This window comes from Lingula anatina, chromosome 8 (genome assembly GCF_051362555.1).
Source record: "Lingula anatina isolate TDL-2025a chromosome 8, LinAna3.0, whole genome shotgun sequence".
Classification (NCBI taxonomy): domain Eukaryota; kingdom Metazoa; phylum Brachiopoda; class Lingulata; order Lingulida; family Lingulidae; genus Lingula; species Lingula anatina.
The window spans coordinates 6658555-6679549 of record NC_141774.1 but is presented as its reverse complement, the minus strand read 5'-3'; the positions used below and the strand labels follow the sequence as shown (position 1 = coordinate 6679549).

The 20995-nt window shown below is 38.0% G+C and overlaps 2 protein-coding genes and 1 long non-coding RNA gene across 3 annotated transcripts; all 3 read right to left on the bottom strand.

Moving 5' to 3' along the window:
* Window positions 1-276: 276 nt before the first annotated feature.
* LOC106181537 (uncharacterized) lies at window positions 277-4919 on the bottom strand. Its single transcript, XM_086994642.1, has 5 exons — window positions 4831-4919; window positions 4307-4388; window positions 3478-3601; window positions 2719-2829; window positions 277-1830 (listed from the first exon to the last, which is right to left on the bottom strand). Exons 2-5 carry the CDS (start codon window positions 4370-4372, stop codon window positions 1250-1252), a joined length of 882 nt encoding a protein of 293 aa, XP_086850768.1. The 5' UTR covers window positions 4373-4388; window positions 4831-4919; the 3' UTR covers window positions 277-1249.
* Window positions 4920-6199: 1280 nt separating this feature from the next.
* LOC106181538 (uncharacterized) lies at window positions 6200-10427 on the bottom strand. The gene is made up of 5 exons (XM_086994648.1): window positions 10377-10427; window positions 9410-9490; window positions 7828-7951; window positions 7415-7525; window positions 6200-7102 (listed from the first exon to the last, which is right to left on the bottom strand). Exons 2-5 carry the CDS (start codon window positions 9473-9475, stop codon window positions 6522-6524), a joined length of 882 nt encoding a protein of 293 aa, XP_086850774.1. The 5' UTR covers window positions 9476-9490; window positions 10377-10427; the 3' UTR covers window positions 6200-6521.
* Window positions 10428-17104: 6677 nt separating this feature from the next.
* LOC147760268 (uncharacterized) lies at window positions 17105-20275 on the bottom strand. The gene is made up of 3 exons (XR_015335670.1): window positions 20189-20275; window positions 19232-19312; window positions 17105-17222 (listed from the first exon to the last, which is right to left on the bottom strand). It is a non-coding gene; the product is annotated as an uncharacterized LOC147760268 (long non-coding RNA).
* Between the last annotated feature and the right edge of the window lie 720 nt (window positions 20276-20995).

Genomic DNA, 20995 nt, shown 5'->3' with positions numbered 1-20995 from the left:
TTGTGAAATATAGATCTCATACGAAGAGCTATTATACCTTTAAGGTGATTATACTCAGAGATAGTCCCCGCAGAAGTGGAGCAATCTACATAGACTGACGGCCTCTATAGGTATGGAGTTTCAGTACATGATAATAGAAATACATATTTATACCATATAAGCACAGATATTATTGGAATACCCCTTCTGTTGTAGCAAGAGAGAAGTTTAACGGCTACGTTCTCACGTTTTAACACTATAAACCTGATGTATTGCCAGCCATGTAAATTTATTCGGTCCATAATGTGAATGAAAACCATCTTATTATGGTAGTACAGTCTTTAGGTTCATTTGCACAATTTTATCGCTGCATAAAACAATGTGCTACAGTATAATATATTTTAATAGAGAATTCCCAATGCGCATATTTGATTTTGTATCTCTTATTTTTCAGGAAAGGTAGAGGTAGCGATATTAATTCCTACGTTATACTTATCATATATTTCTTTTAACTTGTTAACTCTTCGCGTCCAAAACTGTCTGAAGAGGAGTAAAATTTAGATGTGCAAACCATGCAGCATTTTAAAATATATATGCTGCATCTAATTTACATTGTGGTGTGATCCTTATCTTCGTAACTAATCAAAGATCGACTTTTATTCTGAAAATTAAGATTAATTAATTTTATTAATACATTGATATTTTGCGGTTAAAGCGTTGTATCTTTGCCAACGTAATGCAAGGAAAGCATACTTGCAGACTTTCTTTAAAGTCCAATACCATAATGGATGAAAATGAAGAAACACGGTAAAAATGTTCGTGTTTTGGATTAAAGTATACACGATATTCATCCTGCATCTTATACTGTATATGAAGAACGAAGCTGAAGGAAAGACCCTTTCTGTATCTTGTTATGAATATTAAAGCCAAACAAAGAATGAAATTAAACCACTATGTTAATTCAAAATCCAATACATCAGATCGTCTGCTCAGATTTCATTTAATTAAATGATCAGTTAGCTAGATCTACAGATATTTCCAAAAAATTAAATTTAAAGAAACAGAAAAGGAAAAGGAACAGAACAAGTAACACTTTAAATGCAACACCCTTTGTCTACCAATTCATCTTTTTGAATACTTTTCACCACAATGCAATAATTCTCAAATTTATTGAATATTCTTTATCGTGGGTTTAAGATTAGGATTTCGGCGTAGAAGAAAACCTTGATATATATCAGGATAAAGTCCATTTGTAAAACAGTCCCATGGACTAACCACGACAGGGCACAGGGTTATCGCAAGCGTGCATGGTCTCTTGAATCTGCTTCGCGGTGAGCGCTTCACCAAACCACTGTACACACTTCATGGCTCCCTTGAAGTAGCGGACATCGCCAGACGATAGGTGGCGCGCTCCAATACGAACTGAACCGCTTGTAGCATGGATGTGTCGGCCCACATACGACTCCCCCAATTCAACGCCGTTCTTGTAAATATGGTACAGCCCGGTGGTATAGTCGTAGGAAACGGCAGCGTGAACCCAGGTAGAGCCTGAGAATACCGGAAGTGAATAGGAACTAGTTGACTTGTACGGCTGCGCAATCATCAACAGAACATAGAGTCTATTATGACCCAGAATCCAAACGTGGGTGCCATACTTACTGAAGACACCATTTTCGTCAATTTGAAAATTAAACAGGGGACTCTCATTCTTGGCATCTCCAGCGAAGATTCTCACAAAGGCGACGTACGTAAACGAGCGAGTCTCTAAACTGCCATCTTCATTCGGAATTGTAAGATAAGAAGAAGCTGTTCCTGCAAATTTTGCAGAGCTATAGGCGTCATCGTAGCTTTCTAGAAAATGAAACATTTGTTAAAAATGCTTAGTCGAATATTTTATACATTTGTCAATTAATAAGCTAGTCTATTAATCAAATATCCTAAAATTATATATCAACAAGATGTTCATTTTTGTCATCTGGCCTTACAGGAAGTGCAATTTAACTGCGGGACATTACATGCACGTAGCTTGCATATGTAAATAAACAGTAGCAGACAAAAATAAGCAATATTTTCAAATATAATATCAGCATATTCAATTATCATTATAATTGAAAAATAAATATTGTAAAAGCACTCCGAGAGCGCAGACCTCCGCCAAGGCAGCAATTTTTATTATTATTACTGATTGATTATTGATCCGGATCACCACCAAAAACTAATGTTCCTTGGCCCACTTCTGACAGTTCCCGAAAATTTCATCAAAATCGGTCTATAACTGTTTGAGTTATGTTGATGACAGACAGACAGACAGACAAACAAACAGACAAATAGGTAATAACTTACAAGACACGGAGTTAATAACTTACAAGCGAGCTGCTTTGATTTCGGGCATAATTTCAAATGCATAATACTGATAACTACATGCATTTTTGTTTGAAATGGACTTGTGCTTTATGGGCATTATTTGCTGGGTTAGTAAAACGTGTATTACGAATACTTCATGATACGCATAATTAAGAATTAAGAAAACAATGATGTTAGCGCCTTGTCCAACGGCATACAGCCAAGTAACCGAGTAATTGACTGCATAATTTGAAGTTCGCCATGCCAAATGTCAACCCAATTGATGAAAACTTTTTCACAACTTTCACTGTCTCTTACCTCGATTTAATGATAGTTCTTCATGCAAAAATCAACCCGTTTAATGAACACTTTTTCAAAACTTTTATTGGCTCTTACCACGATTAAATGATACACTGTGGACATCAGCGTTGTTGCCATGACCACTACAATCCCGTCCCTCAGTGGAGATTTGTAACGGCCAGAATCCAAGAGGTTCCGGTACTCTTGCTGGAATAAAGATGCACAGTTTCAATGTAAATATTTTTTTATTAACAAAATGAGAATTTGCTCAGTATGTCCCTTTAAAAGAGAATATCAAGAGCGTTGTGGAAGAGGGGCAGCGTATCACTGTTTTCATTTTCGTGATAAAATAGAGTATAGAACTATAGGCAAGATGGACTACATTCCATTTGTCACTGAACAAAATATAATCGGAACTGGCTAAAAAGATTATTGAAAGCAGTACTGGTTATAAACAAACTGACAAAAAGAAGGAATATGTATATGGTTCGAAGTACATTAAACATGGGATGTCATGTTTTTAAAAAGAAGGATGTTTTTCTGTATTCTGTGGGTAGATTAAAGTGTGTGTTCGAAGATATGTTATCACCCACTTGCAATTTAACCTCAAGTCACGAAATACCTCTCATATTACACATATCTAACCATGCTTCATTTTGGTTACTTTGGTTAATGACTACCATAATTTTTTTCAGTTCTTCGATACATGTTCTTCCAATGACTATAACCCCTCCTCCCCAAACCGATCCCTGTACTAAGAACTGGCGTGTCTGATAATAATGTGGTAACCAGCTGCCTTTGACCTCCCTTCGACCGCTACAACCATGCTAATTCAAGAGTTTGAAGACAACTTACCACAAGCTTGAGAGTTGCACACCCGCGTGACGATGCTGGTGTCACTACATCTTCTAGTCTGCAGGCCACCACCACAAGAAGCGGTGCAGGCGCTCCAGTCATATTCGCCTTGACAGCCACATGACTACAAATAAAAGATACTTGGCTACTGGCGTACTTTCATGTACAAAATCATATTTATACACACACAAACACACGCACACAAACATACACGGTACAGATGTATGTACAGACATACAGACAGACGTACAGACAACCACACATAGGTTTGCATATGCATATGCCTGTGCATACATATGTCTGTGCGTACATGCGTACGTAAATACATACTTACATACTTACATATTTATTTTTATTTCATTTTATTTTGAATTTTATTTATAAAGGGTAAACTATAATATATCTTCCATATGGCCCTCTGTTACCGGTCATTCAACACTGGCATTGTTCCCTACTTCAACCTATGCTGATTGCTAAGCAAGGAGACATTAGGTACCATTTTTATAATGGTCTTTGGTATGACCCAACCGGAGATTGTACCCGCGACCTACTGCACCGGAGGTGAGCACTCTACCATTTGAGCCATCCGGTCAGGCATACATACATACATACATACATACATACATACATAAAATCATATATATGTAAGTAGAAAACACCATGACCAATATCTGGTAAACATTGCCCACCTGATCTCCAGTACAGAAGGCAGCCATTGTAAGCAGAAAACACCAATATCTGGTAAGCATTGCCCACCTGATCTCCAGTACAAAACACAGCCATTGTAAGCAGAAAACAGTATGACCAATATCTGGTAAACATTCCCCACCTGATCTCCAGTACAGAAGACAGCCATTGTAAGCAGAAAACACCATGACCAATATCTGGTAAACATTGTGGTAAACAGTGTCCTTTGATTGTGAAAAAAAAAACTTATTTAATAAACTTAGGTTACTATGATGGGTGAAAATTTGCGATTCAGACTTTAAACAATGAACATTTATGAATTACAAACTTTAATACCAATTTTAATGAAACTTGAATCAAAATGTAAATTTTGAGTATAGGCACATCCCCACTGATTTATTGCATTTGTGGTTTACATTTAGCGTAAATGATTCTGGCTCGTGATAATATGTATAACTGCTAAATAACTTAAAGAAAACATGAAATTACGGCATGCATGTCAATTGTGAACATGTTACATTTTTGTGCAGTCTGGCCATCTACACCTCGCCAGTAAATTCTACGTGCTGAATCGAAAACCATTAATTGAGCGGCCGTGCTGCTCTTCTTCAAGGAAAATTTGAACTCATGAATGGCCTGAAGTAAGGAAGGGAATGTTTTACTCACAGTATCTTCTTTTGAACTTCAACAATATGTCTTTTACAATTCACTTTGCCAGCCGGCTGTGTTGCCTCTTCGTCCGTCTGTGCACAGAGCTACATGTACGTCCGGAATGAACCACGGGCGACCTACGTACAGGCCTACCCAACTGCCAGACTCGGCACCTAAGGATCCTGAATTAACCGGTATATCGGACCACGCTACCCGTTTTCAAGGTATGTGTCAGATCGCATTTCGGAGTATCATACCCCAGAACAAATTTTGTAGCACGACTGCGGGCTCATCCACGCTCGGCTGAACAACCTTAAACTGTACTCTTACTTTAGAGTACTCTATTTTATTGTCTCTATGGGGATATATGGGGACTTTACGACATTCGGTTTGAATGTTTTAACCACTTTTGATAGGGCTTTTTTGCATTGTATTAGATTAATGTGGCAGTCTAAGATTCATCTAGGTGGCTTTCAAATTTATGCACCCGGTTTTAAAATCATATAGCGATTTTACGACAATCGTTTACTATCCAATCAAGGTGACAGCCGAGCATGCCAGGGCTCATCCTGTCTGTGTTCTGGCTGATACTCCGAAATGCGATCTGACACACACCTTGAAAACGGGTAATGTGGTCCGATATACCGGTTAATTCAGGACCCTTAGGTGCCGAGTCTGGTAGTTGGGTAGGCCTGTATGTATTAACTTTTATACATGACGCAATGCTGAATGTCCTTGATATCCACAGTAATTGAGGAAATGAAACAATATCACCAGCAGCGACACAGCCAGGTCTGACTGCTAAGTAGGTTTTTGTACCTTACTAGTATGCAACAAATAATGCATTATGGTCAATTGGGGTTTTAGCCAGAACAAATCATTTCCTTGTTCAATCTTTCAAAATTGATTTGGGAAACTTAATGCACATCTTTTTCTCTGAACTTAGTTTAATTCCCGCACAATATGTAAAATATAAATAAAATAATAAATATAATATTTTTCCAGCAAATCTGAATGATGAGTAGGTTAAGTGTGACCTTTTATCCTCGCACGGCCTTATTGCTACCACGAACTGATATTCTGTTGAAATTTTCCAAGCATATCGATAGTGTAGCTAGTGTAGCTAGTGTTCTATCATATTAACACAATGACTGTGATATATAGGCCGCCACTTTCTCTGAGATATAATCCCATAACTGATGAAAATGAAGAGACGTGGTAAAAAAGTTCGTCCTTGGTTAAATTATTCACGGTGTTCATCCTGTACTTTTATGAAGAACCAACAGAAGGGGTGTTCCTTTCCGAATCTGGTGATGGAAGTTGAACAAAATGAAGAAAAAAAAAAATAAAGTTAACATGTTCATACAAAATTCAATACAATTAATCATCTGCTTAGAATTTATTCAGTTATTCAGTAAGCTAGATTCACAGATATTTCCAAAAGAAAAGACTTTAAATGATCAATAATGAATCAGAAAATGGTCACTCTAAATATAATACCAATTTCTCCATGAAGAGAATCCTTTCGAATGTTTTTCACCAAATGCAACTTTTCTGAAATAAATTGAAAATCTCAAATAAAAAAGCAAGCGATAAATCTAATCAGATTCTTCATAGACTGCTGCTCCTTTATTCTGGGACAATATTGAGAATTTGGTCTTAAAATAATTTAGATAGTATTTCAGTCTAAAGTCCACTTCCTTGAATTAATAGCTGCAGGGCACGGGGTTATCGCAAGCGTGCATGGTCTCCTGAATCTGCTTTGCGGTGAGTACCTCACCAAACCACTGTACGCACTTCATGGCTCCCTTGAAGTAGCGGGCATCGCCAGACGAAGCGTGGCGCGCGCCAATTCGAACTGGACCGCTTGTATTGTGGATGTGTCGGCCGACATACGCCTCCCCCAATTCAACGCCGTTCTTGTACATATGGTACAGCCCGGTGGTATAGTCGTAGGAAACGGCAGCGTGAACCCAGGTAGAGCCTGAGAATACCGGAATTGAATAGGCTCTAGTCGACTTGTACGGCTGGGCAATCATCAAAAGAACATAGAGTTTATTAGAACCCTGAATCCAAATATGGGTGCCGAAATTTATGAAAGCACCATTTTTTTCAATTTGGAAATTAAACAGGGGACTCTCATTCTTGGAGTCGTTAGCGACGATTCTCACAAAACCGACGTACGTAAACGAGCGAGTCTCCAATTTGGCACCTTCATTAGGAATTGTGAGATAGGACATGACCGTTCCCGCAAATTTTGCAGAACTGTAGGCGCCATCGTAGCTTTCTAGAAAATGAAACATAAAAGTATAACCTTATAAGTCGATCATCCAATCATATCTATTAAAATCTTTAATACATCAACGTACTTTTAGACCTGTTTTCCTGATGAGACAAGTAAATTCAAAGTGCAATTATATGTCGGGTAACTTTGCAGTTTATATTAAGACTTACAAAAAAATAAATAAATAAATAAATAAATAAATAAATAAATAAATAAAAAGAACTGGACGTAGCTTTATTAATTCAAAGTGAATAAAAGGAAACAGTGCCATAAGCGCCTCGTCCCTCCAAGTTCATAACCATTACTGACTCTTACCACGATGAAATGATACACCGTGCACGTCAGCGTGGTTGCCATGGAGACTACAATCCCGCCCTCTAGTGGAGCTCTGCAGCGGCCAGAAGCCGCGAGGTGGTGGTACTTTAACTGAAATAAGGAGTTTGGAGGACTTTGCTCACAATATTTGACATGGTTTGCACCGTTTGCTCCTCTTAATAATAATAATAATAATAATAATAATAATAATAATAATAATGATAATGATAATAATAATAATAATAATTTTATTTACGTCTAACGTTTAAAAATAAAAGCCAACCTTCTAAGTCCTATAGATTTTTTTTCTAGGACCCTATAAGATCCTATAGTACTTTTTCGTTAGGGCATCACCAACACCGCTACACCAACACATTTACCTATGTTATTTCAAGAGTTTGAAGATAACCTACCACAAGACTGAGAATTACACGCCCGCGCGACGATGCTGGTGTCACTACATCTTCTAGTTTGCAGACCGCCACCACAAGAAGCGGTGCAGGCGCTCCAATCAGATTTGCCCTTGGAGTCACATGACTACAAATGAACGGTATTGCAGGATATATTGCACTTGCTCTGACGTATCATTCACATTTAACAATTCTTATTTCTAACACATACACGGACACACACGCCAACATATACACACATGCACACACTCACACACATACATGCACATAGACCAAAAGCTAAACTCTATATTTGATTACCTTTGTCCGCAATATGGATCATTATTTTTTTTTCAAAAACGGACAGAGGACATAATTCACAAACCTAACCAGGCATTCGCACGGATGCTCTGTGCGTACGGTTTTTGGGGCCAACCATGATATTATTCCCAAAGATTAAATGTAATTTTCACAGAATATAATCGCAAATCCCCTAAAAGGATAACAACTGTTCATTTTGGCCAAAAATGAATTTTGTTGGGATAAACGGCAATTTCCCCATATTTACCAATGGTTAATGAATCCATTTCTACATTCAACTTAGTCCCTGTTTTTTTCTAAAAAGTTTTTTTTTGTAATTATCTTTAAGAGATAATTACAGAGTATAGCTTTCTACGGAGGTCACGTGGTCAGATGGCAAGCATATATTTCAGATTTATTGCTACAGCTGTCTTTTTTGTGGTAAAATGCTATTATAGATATACTATAATAGATTTATTTTATTTCTATGAGTTGTTTACAATGTACTTATTGTGAAATATAGATCTCATTCGAAGAGTTGTTTTCCCTTTAAAGTCACCTGAATGTACATGTACAAATCTCCTGTGTAAATTGTATACTACCACTGCTCTGACGCTCCATCTCGTTTGCTTTCACAGAACTGAAGTAAACGATACTAGTTACTTTCAGAAACCCTATCTTAATCCTTCATCTAGCTAGAACTTCCTTTACCACTTAATTGGAGGGTTAAGTGGCCTTCAACTTTCAGGTAGCCTTTGTCTTGAGTGTATCGAACGGACTCTCGATGGCGATATTTATTACAGGTAAAAATATGCATGTGCGTTATTTTCAAAGAGCAGCTCCAGCTGACCTGAGGGCACACTAGAAACATCTGGACATAGAGCTAAATAAGAAGCCAGAGAAACAAAATAAGATTTTCCTGCAAAGGTTCAAAGAATTTTGATCCAGCTCAGCCCTCTAAACTAACAGGTTGACATGGGCAATTTTCACAAATAAATAATTAAAATTTGATATACCAGAGCTTTATCCTGTAATATAATTGGTTGATTTGGGGAGCCACGTACCTGCATGTAAACTGGATGATACCATACAGGTAGATTTTAGGTGTACCTGGGAAATTTGAAAATCTGAGCGCAGTTTTTAAAGATCTGGCTACGTTACTGTTTAACCTACACACACGCACACATACATAGACACATACATACATACATACATGCATACATACATACAATGAACACCATGCTTATGTTTAATTCACAGATGTGACTCTTAATAAACTGTAGTTAAATTGTAGTTAAATGCCTACCTGACTTCCAGCACAGAAGACAGCCAATACAAACAGGAAACACCACGGCAAGTATTTTAATGACATTGTCAGTGTCTTTGCCTTTAAGAAAAAAAAAAAACAAAGTGTAGATAGACAGCATAAAATTTGGTAAATAAGGAACTGTGTAATATGTGAAAATTTGTCATTCATATGAGTGTACATGTAAGCTTCTCTTTGTGTTCACTTATGTGCGTACATGTACGTGTGTGTGTGTGTGTGTGTGTGTGTGTGTGTGTGTGTGTGTACGCGCGTGTCCATGCTATCGTACACATGCGAGTGTGTAAGTGTATTCCTAACAAGGCTTTGCATTTGTGCGAGTAGGCGTACGTACACAAGTGTGTGCATGTGTACGTGCGAGCGAATATAAATATCCATGTGCGTATGCATATGTGTGCGCGTTTGGATCAAGCGTGTATGCCTGGGTCTGTAAATATGTGAGCATCAGTTTTAGTTTGACAAGCGCTACATTCCTCCTAGAACTATAGAACTAGAACTTTTGATGTTAAAGGTGCAGCTCAAAGAGAAAAATCATGTAATCAAACTTTTTAAAACAATGTATTGCTTAAACTATCAAACTTCAGTACTAAGTGCATGGAAACGTGAAACAAAATGAATGTTTTAGCTGGTACTCATTTCTTCCACTGGTGTTTTTTTATATTAAAGAGATAATTAATTATACTCGATCTGTACCGTAAGTTTGTGTAATTGCTGAACGAACAAATAGAACAAGTCATCATTTAAATATGAAATAGTATATGTTCAGTCAAGCAACCACTTCATCAGGGCCAAATGTACAAATTATTATGCGCTCGTAAATTGTCGAAAAAACTTTCTGCGTTTGTCTGTGCGAATACTAGAAAATAGTTAACTATCAACATCATTTTAAAGTATAATGGTTTTACTCTTCAAAACTCAATTTAACTCTTATTCTAAATTATTACCTTACCTTCAATAAAACAACGATCTCGACAGTGAGCAGACGTGAGCCGTCAACGTGGTTTTATCAGTGAATGATGCATTTTTATAAGAATGCGTGAAATGGGAGAAATTGCGATACGAATCACAATCTGTGAGAAAAAAGATACCAAAACTTGAGCTCTGTAAACAATTGACTGCTATTTTTGAACGGCAAAGAAGAGGCTTCCTGAAACTGTAACTAAAGATCCGGACTCTTGTTTCTTTAAGCCCGATGCAAACACAGATTTCTCCTTACAGAAAATTTCATTCCCACCTGATATTGTTTTCTTACTACCTACAGCGTGTACTTTCATTGTGATTATAATTTAACAAGCTGTAAGCTCAAATTTTCGAAGGTTTTCGATTACTTTGACTAAGGCACTTCTAGCATATAGACAATTTGAATCGACACATAAGTTTTCATGCGACTGATTATTTTATAAACGAATCATCTCATAAGAATTTGATCACAGGGGCTTCAGAGAGAAAGCTCTCGTGCTCCGCACGATTCCCGAATGGTTTCCGTCTCTCGAAATACTATCGCCAATTTTGGTCATGTTTGATATCCTCACTTCGCTTGTTGAAACGTTCCCAAAAAAAGTTTGACTGATACACTGTGTCATAATAAACCATTCTTTATTTAGTTCTAAGCTACTGCTATTATGAGTTCATTATCTTTGTTCTACTGGTTAGCCTTTCTTTTCTTTTTGATTAAATAATTAGGCATTGTACAACTGTTACTTCTTCAATGGAAATTCAACAGTTTTTGATAGGATACCTTAAAGAATTTTATTTAAAAGAATATTCATGTGATGGAGCAAATAACCAGAGAGACCCATTCTTCACTTTCCGGATGTGGCTCAGTAGGGATATCGAACTGCATTGTGGGAAAATGTACGAGCAAACGTTGAGCTGGTAGTCCCGAACCAGCTCAGCTCTTACCAAACCAGCTAATTTGCCAATGCTGCTGTAACTGGTTAAGGTATACGTGTGGAAGCTACTCTTTAATCATTTATTTCGTCCAATATGACAACAATCTGAAGTGTTTCAAGCTCCAGAAATGATACATGGACGTAACTAGGCATACGCACGGATGCACTGTGCGTACAATTTTTTGAGCCAATCATGATATTATTCTCTATAAATTTAGTGTATTTTTCACGAAAAATAATCGAAAATCCACTTCGATTGCAAGTTAGAGTCACCTGAATGTACAAATCTTCTGTATGAATCGTATACGCACCATTGTTCTGACGCCCCCCGTCTCGTTTGCTTTCACAGAACTGAGGTAAATAAACAATACTAGCTACCTCCAGAAGTCCTATCTTAATCGTCCATCTAGCTGGAACTTCCTTTGCCTCTTAATTGGAGGTTTGAATGCCCTTCAACTCTCAGGTAGCCCTTGTCTTAAGTGTGTCGAATGCACACTCGCTGGCGAGATTTATCTCAGATAAAAATCTACCTGTGTTATTTTCAAAGAGCAGTTCCAGCAGACCTGGGGACACTAGATAAAATCTGGACAACGGGCTTTATAAGGAGCCAGAGAAACAAAAAAATATTTCCTGCAAAGCTCTAAAGAATTTTGACACGGACTTGACCCAGCTTAACCCTCTAAACTTACAGGGTGATATGGGCAATTTTTCACAAACAAACAGAGCTTTATCCTGTAATATAATTGTTTGATTTTGGATGATACCATATATAAGTTCAACTTTTAGAAGATTCATCATTAAGCTGACCATGCAGGGCCGTAGCCTGAGCAAAATGCCAGGGGGGGGGGGGGGGGGGCAGTAAGCGGACACGAGGGGGCGAAGCCCCCGAGGGGGGAGGGGGTGCCTCCCTCCCACGGTGTGGAAAATTTTCAAAAACTTAATGTATAATACTGCATTCTGGTGCATTTTAAATGTTATTTATTGGCCAATCAGAGGTCAGAAATTGTGGGTTCATTTTGCCATAAGTACAGTCATTTTTTCAACACAACACGGAGGGTGAGCTTTTTGGCATAAACTGAGTTGGCTAAAAACAGTACACCTTTGTAAACAGATTGTTGAATGATTGTCTAGTGGCCATGAGTGCCTTTTCTCACAGAATTAATACCAACTTTGCAATTATTTTTTTTTTACCTTTGCGATCATTTTTTTTGCACCCCAATTTCCAGGGGGGGGGGGCAGCTGCCCCCCCCTGCCTCCCCGGAGGCTACAGCCCTGCCATGGATAGCAAGAAGGTGTATGAATCCTACAACGATCAACTGTTCTTAAGATTATTTTCTGACAACTCGGGATAACCGCAACAAACCACATCGAACAAAGGAGCCTCACCGTTATTTAGAATTTAGCTTGATAAAGCGGGCATAATTTGCATATGTTTTCAAAGTTTGTGTCAGTAAGCCCCTAGTTCAATAAATATACCATTCTAAGCAAGGCTTTTTTCAGCGAGCCCTCCAGCTGCCAATTGAACGGCCGCTGTCATCACTGGACGGCCTATGTTTTCAAATTTAGAAGGCTGGATGGCTTACGATTAAAAAAGTCTTGACTTGTCGGGGTAGCTGTGGACGTCGTATGAAAATCCATTGCAGTAATTGGACGTATGAATATTATACTACTTTGTAGTGCACGCTGTTTTTCAGTCACGACGTAACTACTACCTAAAGCTTACAAAACACAATAAAATGTTTCCATTGACTTTAAAATATATAATGCAGAAGTGACAAGAATGATCTACATTCGGTACAAAACATGTGTAGGCCCTAAATGAAATATGACCTAACTTGCCGCCAAATTATGAAAGGGGACACCTTTCGGATCTTTATACGTATGGCACCTGACAAAGCTAATACATAACAAAGGCAATTTTTATATCTTCGGCGAGAGATTGTTCGCAGTCCGAAAGAGACGAGAAGGCAATTTTCATATTTGTTCAAGAGACTTCGTTAACCGAGGATCGGGAACAAGAGATAGTTACCGACCGCAGCGAGATGAGAAGCCAATTTTCGTATCTTCAGCAGGAGATCGAGCATGATCTAAGCGAAAAGAGAAAGCAATTTTCACATTCGTTCAATGAACTTCGTTCGCAGAAGATCGTCAGCCAGAGATCGTTCGCGATCCGAGCGAGACGAGAAGGCAATTTTTATATTCATACAAGGGCGTTCTTTCGTGGAAGAGCGTGACGGGAGATCGGTATCAATTATTTTTAACCCTCTTTCCCAATGAAATTTATTATTAAAAAAAGATTCCATTAATTTTTCCCCACCCCCACCCCCGCTCACGGCTTTTGGAAAAGTTTGAGGCCCTGACATTTTGAAGTAAGATACAGATGGCAATTATGCATGGCCTGTACCCCAATCCCAGAAAAAGCGTTGGTTCTGGGTGAAATAATTTACTGGAACTTAATTATATTGAGGGAATATTTTAAACTTTAAGTAATGATTTTATAAACGGTGAAAACTAAGCTATTATATTTGGCACATATAATTTAAACTGCCCTTCATCTTTTGCGTAAGTCGATCTACATTTAGCTATACCTGGGAATTTTAAAATTCTGTGCGTACAAATTTAAAAGGTCTGGTTACGCCCCTGCGATAGATGTCGGGGGGTTTACGACAACTATTTTACCGCTAATACAATCGGAGCGCATGCGCACTGTGGCTTTATAGGTATCTTCTGTGGTTTCTTCTGCTAAGTGTAGAATTACACTTGAAGTTGGAAAGTATATTCCTGCCGGCAAATCAGAATGACTAGAAGGTTAAATCCGGTGATTTTTTTTTTTCAAATTCGACCCATTTAATATTACAACAGTAATATTCTATTTGGATACTTCAAACATTTATCAAGAAATAGCTTTAAGTCAGGTTCCCTCATATTGACAGTATAAATGTGAAATACATGTTAAGACATCCCCTGTCTTTTAGGTTCAATCCCATAGTTGATGGAAATGAAGAGACACGGTAAAAATAATTCGTGTTTCGTGTTAAGGAATTCGCCATATTCATCCTGAATCTTGTACTTTACATGAAGAACGAAACTGAAGGAGAGACCTTTTCCACGTGTAGTTATCTAAATTAAAACTAAAGGAAAAAATGAAACCAACATTTCATTCAAAAACCAATACAAAAGATCGCCTGATCAGATTTCATTTAATTAAATGATCAGTTAGCTAGATCTACACATATGTCCAAAAATTAAATATGAAGAATCAGAAATGAAACAGAACAAGTACCTGTATCAATCAAAATGCAATATATTTTGATTGTCTGCCAATTCATCTTTTTGAATAGTTTTCATCACAATACAATTTTACTCAAATGTATTGAATATATAAAAGAAAAAAAAAAGAAAAAAGAAAAGCAATGTAATTAATTTCGATCTTCAAAGACTACAATTTCTTTATCGTGTTTCAAGAGAAGGACATCGGCGTAAAAGGAAAATAAATGAGTAATATTTTAGAAATAAGTCCATATTCTGGGAGAGGTCTGTGGACTAACCACGACAGGGCACAGGGTTATCGCAAGCATGCATGGTCTCCTGAATCTGCTTTGCGTTGAGCGCTTCACCAAACCACTGTACGCACTTCATGGCTCCCTTGAAGGAGCGGGTATCGCCAGACGATAGGTGGCGCGCGCCAATACGAACCGAACCGCTTGTAGCATGGATGTGTCGGCCGACATATGACTCCCCCAGTTCAACGCCGTTCTTGTAAATGTGGTACAACCCTGTGGTATAGTCGTAGGAAACGGCAACGTGAACCCAATTAGTGGAGCCTGAAAATACCGGACGTTTAAAGTGGCCGAGGTACTTATATGGCTGCGCGCTTGTCAATTCGACAAACAATCCATTAGAATGCGTAAACCAAATGTGGGTGCCGTACTTGCTGAAAACACCATTTTCGCCTATTTGGAAATTAAACAGGGGACCACTACGCCTGGGGCCTTCAAGGAAGATTCTCACAAAGGCGACGTACGTAAACGAGCGAGTCTCCAATGTGGCACCTTTATTAGGAATTGTCAGATAGGACCAGGTCGTTCCCGCAAATTTTGCAGAACTGTATGCGTCATCGTAGCTTTCTAGAAAATGAAACATAATTGTATAACCTGATGGGTCGATCATCCAATGATATGTGTTAATATCAAATACACCGAGGTACCTTTATAACTGTTTTCCTGATGTGAAAAGTACATTCGAAGTGCAATTGTATGTTGGGTAATTGTGTGCCTTATCTTAAGACTATACAGAGTAAGACGCAGGAATTATCAATATTCTGAAACATTTTCCCCGTGGTTTATGGTTATATTAGTATCATATGCTGAATTTAAATACCCCTATCATAACATATTTTCTTATGAAATAAGTAAAACGTTTAGAAAAAAATTAAACAATAAGACAATAATGTTAAGATACAAAAGAAAGCATAGAAAGTAAATACTATAGTGGCTCAGAAAAATAAAAAGAGTTACATTTGTAGAAAATAAATGGGATGGCAGCTTCATCTTTTAATTCAGACGGATAGATTGTTGACAATAATTTACTTATATTTTATCTAGGTTTTTTAGGTCCCCCCCCCCCCCCCCCCGGGGCTATTGTGAAAATTTCTTTTAAAATAAGTAGTCATCACTTTCTCACAGCATTTGTGAATTGTCATCTCTAGATGACAGTCTATTGATCATGATTAATCAGTGACATTTAGTTTTTTATGCTACTACGTATACAAAGTTATCATACCCCATTACTTCTTACCCCAGGGTTATATTACTCCCCCCAACCCCAAAAAATTCTTATAGTACCCCTTATCGACCATCGACTTACTCGTAACTGTGTGGGCCAGAAGACAAACTGTTAGCCATTAAAACTGAATCAAAATGGTTAACATATATATATTCAGTGCAAATATATCATGATACGTCTAGCTTTATTCAAAAGGGATAATTATAAGTAAGTGGCTTTCACTTGTAAAAACATAGTTAATAGTTTCTCTAACTAAGTGTCAGCTCAATTACTACACATACATACTCTTACCACGATGGAATGATACACCGTGAACGTGAGCATGGTTGCCATGGAGACTACAATCCCGACCCCTAGTGGAGCTCTGCAGCGGCCAGAAGCCTAGAGGTGGTGGCACTGAAATAAAGAGTTTTGCAGATTTTTACGAGCAATATTTGACATAGTTTGTACTGTTTGCTCCTTTTAATGGAAGCACCAAGAGCGAAACTCAACGGAACACCCTGTGTCGCCATTTTTACCAGGGATCGACAAGGCTTATTTCCGACTATTATATATTTGGCATATATTTTGTATACATAAGATCACCATAAAAAACATTGGGCTTTGTGGTTCTCTTACAATCAATATATTTACTTGAAAAAAAAAAAAAAGGGCAGCTTCTTCAGGCAACGCATCTTATAATTGTAGTATGTCCTAATGGACAAAGAGCCCGATGTCACTTTTGCGTCTTAAACGTTTCTCAGCATAGCTACATGTATTTCCTACAACCAGCACATATATCAGTACAGGGTCCCTTACCCTTCTCATTGTGCCCAGGACTGACATGTTTGAACATTGGGAGCAATGTCGACTATCGATCCCCCCACCCCAACCCCACACCCCACACCCTTACGAAAAAAGGACTTTGGGACTTTTTCGTTAGGACACCACAACACCGGAATCCCAACATCTTTACCTATCAGTATGTTATTTCAAGTGTTTGAAGGTAACCTACCACAAGGCTGAAGTTTACACACCAGCGTGACGACGCTGGTGTCGCTACATCTTCTCGTCTGCAGTCCACCACGGCAGGTGGCGCTGCAGGCGCTCCAATCAGATTTGCCCTTGGAGTCATGTGACTGAAAATGGAAGATATTGCAGGAAATATGACGCTTGTTTTGACAAATCATTCGCAAAACAATTCTTATTTCTAACACAAACATAGATACACACACAAACATACCGGCACATACATGTACACAGACGAAATGTTATACAGCTAAACTGTAAATTTGATTACCTTTGTCCGCAATATAGATCATCATTTTTGTTTGTTTTTTTTAACGTGCAGAAGACTTAACAGTACCTACATACATACAGACATACATGAAATCATATTTTCATGTATACATATATACAAATATACATGCACACACACACACACACACACACACACACACACACTTGACTTTTTATGTGAACGATTTTCTCCGTTTTTCGTCAGTTTTTTTAAACTATTTTGCTGACTGATAAATGAAAAAAAGGATTAAAATCGTGTCTTAATAACTTTTAATTGTCTCTTTGATGTCATTGTGACATCAGTTCATTAACTGTATTTGTCAGTGAAGCAAACAAAAATACATTGCCTATCTTATGTCATACGAAACCATTAAAAGAGATAATTTGGATCTCCATATTTTCCAAATTATCGTCTGTAAAAGAGTTACACGCTCCTCAAAGGACCCTCATGTCAGTCTAGTCACAGCAACGGTCGTTGGCATTCCCTGGGATACGTTTTTAGATTTCAATCTGAAAAACATTCCAGGCATCGGTCAAAACTTGTCTAATTTGGCCCAGTTTAGTTGTAGGACATGTAGGCCGTTGATTCGACGAGCAATGGCCTACCCTCACATTGTATATTTGGTTTAAATATGACAATTTTGATGACCAAGGTAGCTGCTCATTCCTTTGGTTCTGTAAGTTATCGACTATTAAAAGTGCTCTGTGTGAACCGGCAACCTCACCGTGCAACCTAAACTTGTTCCTAAGGTGCCCCCTATCAAATGATAGTCAAGTGGTTCCCGGATTAATTCTTTATTTGATCTGGTTCAGGTTTTCATCATTGATGTTTTGGCACCAATGTGGTATTCACTCCAAATATTGACGCTGTCAATGACCATAGTCACTTCGTCGTAGGCCTATTCTGGATGTATGTTAACTCTGTTTTGACTAGTTGAGCGGTACAGGTGAAATCTGACTTCAATAAAGAAAGCAGCGCGGTTTCAGTGTTATACCTAGAAACCGTCATGGTCCCCAATTCATTAGAGAAACAGGCGATGTTTTGATGTTTATAGTTCTTTTCACAGAGGTCGACTGGTATTCTAACCTGCTAAAACCAGTTTGGCGTTTGCTAAGGGCCTTGAAAAACGCATTTTTTCACTTATCCCTCATTCTGAACGGACTGGGTGGTTTTTGTTTAGTTGCAGCATCATATCCTGAAAGACAGTGGGTCCTGTAACCTGGTGGTAAGATTTCGATACATTGGGTGAGACCTCTGTGTAAGTACATCAGTTTGGGCATTACTCTATAAAACTGTGGGAAACCGTTCAGTTTGGCTCAATAATCTGGCTGGCAATATCTGTCTTTTTCGCGCCATTCTGCCACAGATAAACAATTTTATAAGCACTGCTTAGCTCATTTTACGCACTGCAAAACCGTCCGCTTGCATGCAGAATTTCAAACTATTCTATGCAGTAGTTGTCGACATACGGAAACTTTTTTGACAGAACCATACTTTGCCAAAGCCAAGCTTTGACCAACCCAAAGGAGCACTACCCAATTAAATTACCGCAGCAGCGCAGCGCAACAGACATGGTAGTTAATTGGTAGCGACACACCTGACTACACACTTCTCCATTCGTATATAAGATGCGAGTTTTATTTATTTATTTATTTATTTATTTATTTATTTATTTATTTATTTATTTGTTTTTTAAGAACACATTTTTACCTAGGCATATACCTTCAATACTGAAATATTCCATATAAAATGTCAAGTCTGTACATACAAAAATTCACGATAACGTTTAATCTACAGATCTAATCCACACTTTTTTCAAACTGTATAAATAAATTTCACAATGTCTACCTGATATCCAGCACAGAAGACAGCCACTGCAAGCAGAAAACACCATGGCAAGTATTTTACAGCCATTGTCAGTTTCCTTTCCTTTAAGAAGAAAAAATGTAGATAGATACATAGATAGATAGCATAAAATTTGGTAAATGATGAATTGTATAATACCGGTATGTTCAAATCTGTCATTCATATGTGTGTGAGCGTCTCTATGTGTTTACTTGTGTGCTTACACGTGTGTGTGTATTTGTGTGTGTGTGCGTGTGTGTGTGTGTGTGTGTTTGTGTACGTACGTGTGTGCATGCTAGTGTATATGTGTATATACAAAAGACTATGCATATGTGTGTGTGCAGGTGTACGCACATGTGTGTGCTTATGTGTACGTGCGATCGAACTTACATGTGCATGTGCGCATGCATATATGTGTGGATGGAGAGTGTATGTATTGGCCTGTGCATATGTGAGCATCTTGTTTCGTTTGACAATCCCTACATTCCTTCTAGAACGATAGAACTAGAACTTTTGATGTTTAAGGTGCAGCTCGAAGAGAATAATCATCTATTCGAACATTTCAAAACAATGCATTTCTTAATATAACTAACTTCAGTACGAAATTCATGGAAACGTGAAAGAAAATGAATGGTCATTTCTTCCACTTGCGTGTTTTTTTTTCTTTTTTTTTTTGTATTAAAGAAATAATAATCGTAAAGTGCTGAACGACAAAACAGAATAATTTCCAATTTTAAATAGGAAATAACATACAGTATCTACAGTCAAGCAACCACTTCATCAGGGCCAAATGTACAAATTATTATGCACTTTGATGTAAATGGTAGAAGAAGCTTACTTCAATTGTCTTTTCGAATACTAAAAAATAAAACAGAGTCAATAACTATCAACATTATTTTAAGTATAATGATTTTACTCTTCAAAACTCAATTAACCTCTTTTTCTAAATTATTACCTTACCTTCAATAAAACAACAATCACGACAGTATGCAGACGTGTTCTGTCAATATGGTTTTATCAGAGAATGATGCATTTTTTATAAGAGTGCCCTCAGACTAGAACAATTATGGATCGAAATTCGACCTAAATTGCACCTTTTTATTCTCTGTAACATGGAATCATGGAGTCGCTATGCTGACACTCCGCACGCCAGGTTTTCCCATTATTTCCCAACGTGCGATGATGCCTCAATCGGAAAGAAGCTCATGTCCGTCCATTCTTTCAGTGCATTTAGGACAGCGGACTAACAGACCCGCGGATCAAATATGGCGACCGCTTAATTCGCAGCGGGGATTACGCAACAAGCATTCAAGTGGGTCGGCCATCTTTGTTCCGCGGCAATCTTTGGTCTGTTAGTCCGCTATACTGAATGCGCTCTAAAATGTTGTCCCTCATTACTTTTTTGTCTACCTCTGCTCTTGCACCATCAGAGACCAAATGAGGAGCTGAATGCTAGAAGGAATTTCGGCCGTGTGATTAAAGCCATTATTGATATAGAGTGAACGAAGAAAAGCCAAGATGCAGCGTACACACGTGAAATCGGAGAAAATATGATACGATTCACCACCTGAGAGAAAGGAGACACGAAAACATGAGATCTGTATATAATGGACTGCTATTTTTAAGCGACATAGAAGAGGCTTCCACAAACTGTAACTTAAGACCTGGACTCTTGTTTCTTCAACCCGATGCAAACGATAGATTTCTCCTTACAGAAAATTTAATTCCCACCTGATATTGTTTTCCTACTACCTACAGCGTGTACTT

Coding starts and splice junctions, on each gene's coding strand:
- LOC106181538 (XM_086994648.1), bottom strand. CDS start 9,475: ATGTCATTAAAATACTTGCCGTGGTGTTTCCTGTTTGTATTGGCTGTC. Junction 7,952..9,409: donor TCTTCTGTGCTGGAAGTCAG/GTAGGCATTTAA, acceptor GTTCATTTGTAG/TCATGTGACTCCAAGGGCAA. Junction 7,526..7,827: donor GTGTAATTCTCAGTCTTGTG/GTAGGTTATCTT, acceptor TCCTTATTTCAG/TTAAAGTACCACCACCTCGC.
- LOC106181537 (XM_086994642.1), bottom strand. CDS start 4,372: ATGTTTACCAGATATTGGTCATGGTGTTTTCTGCTTACAATGGCTGTC. Junction 3,602..4,306: donor TCTTCTGTACTGGAGATCAG/GTGGGGAATGTT, acceptor TTTTATTTGTAG/TCATGTGGCTGTCAAGGCGA. Junction 2,830..3,477: donor GTGCAACTCTCAAGCTTGTG/GTAAGTTGTCTT, acceptor TCTTTATTCCAG/CAAGAGTACCGGAACCTCTT.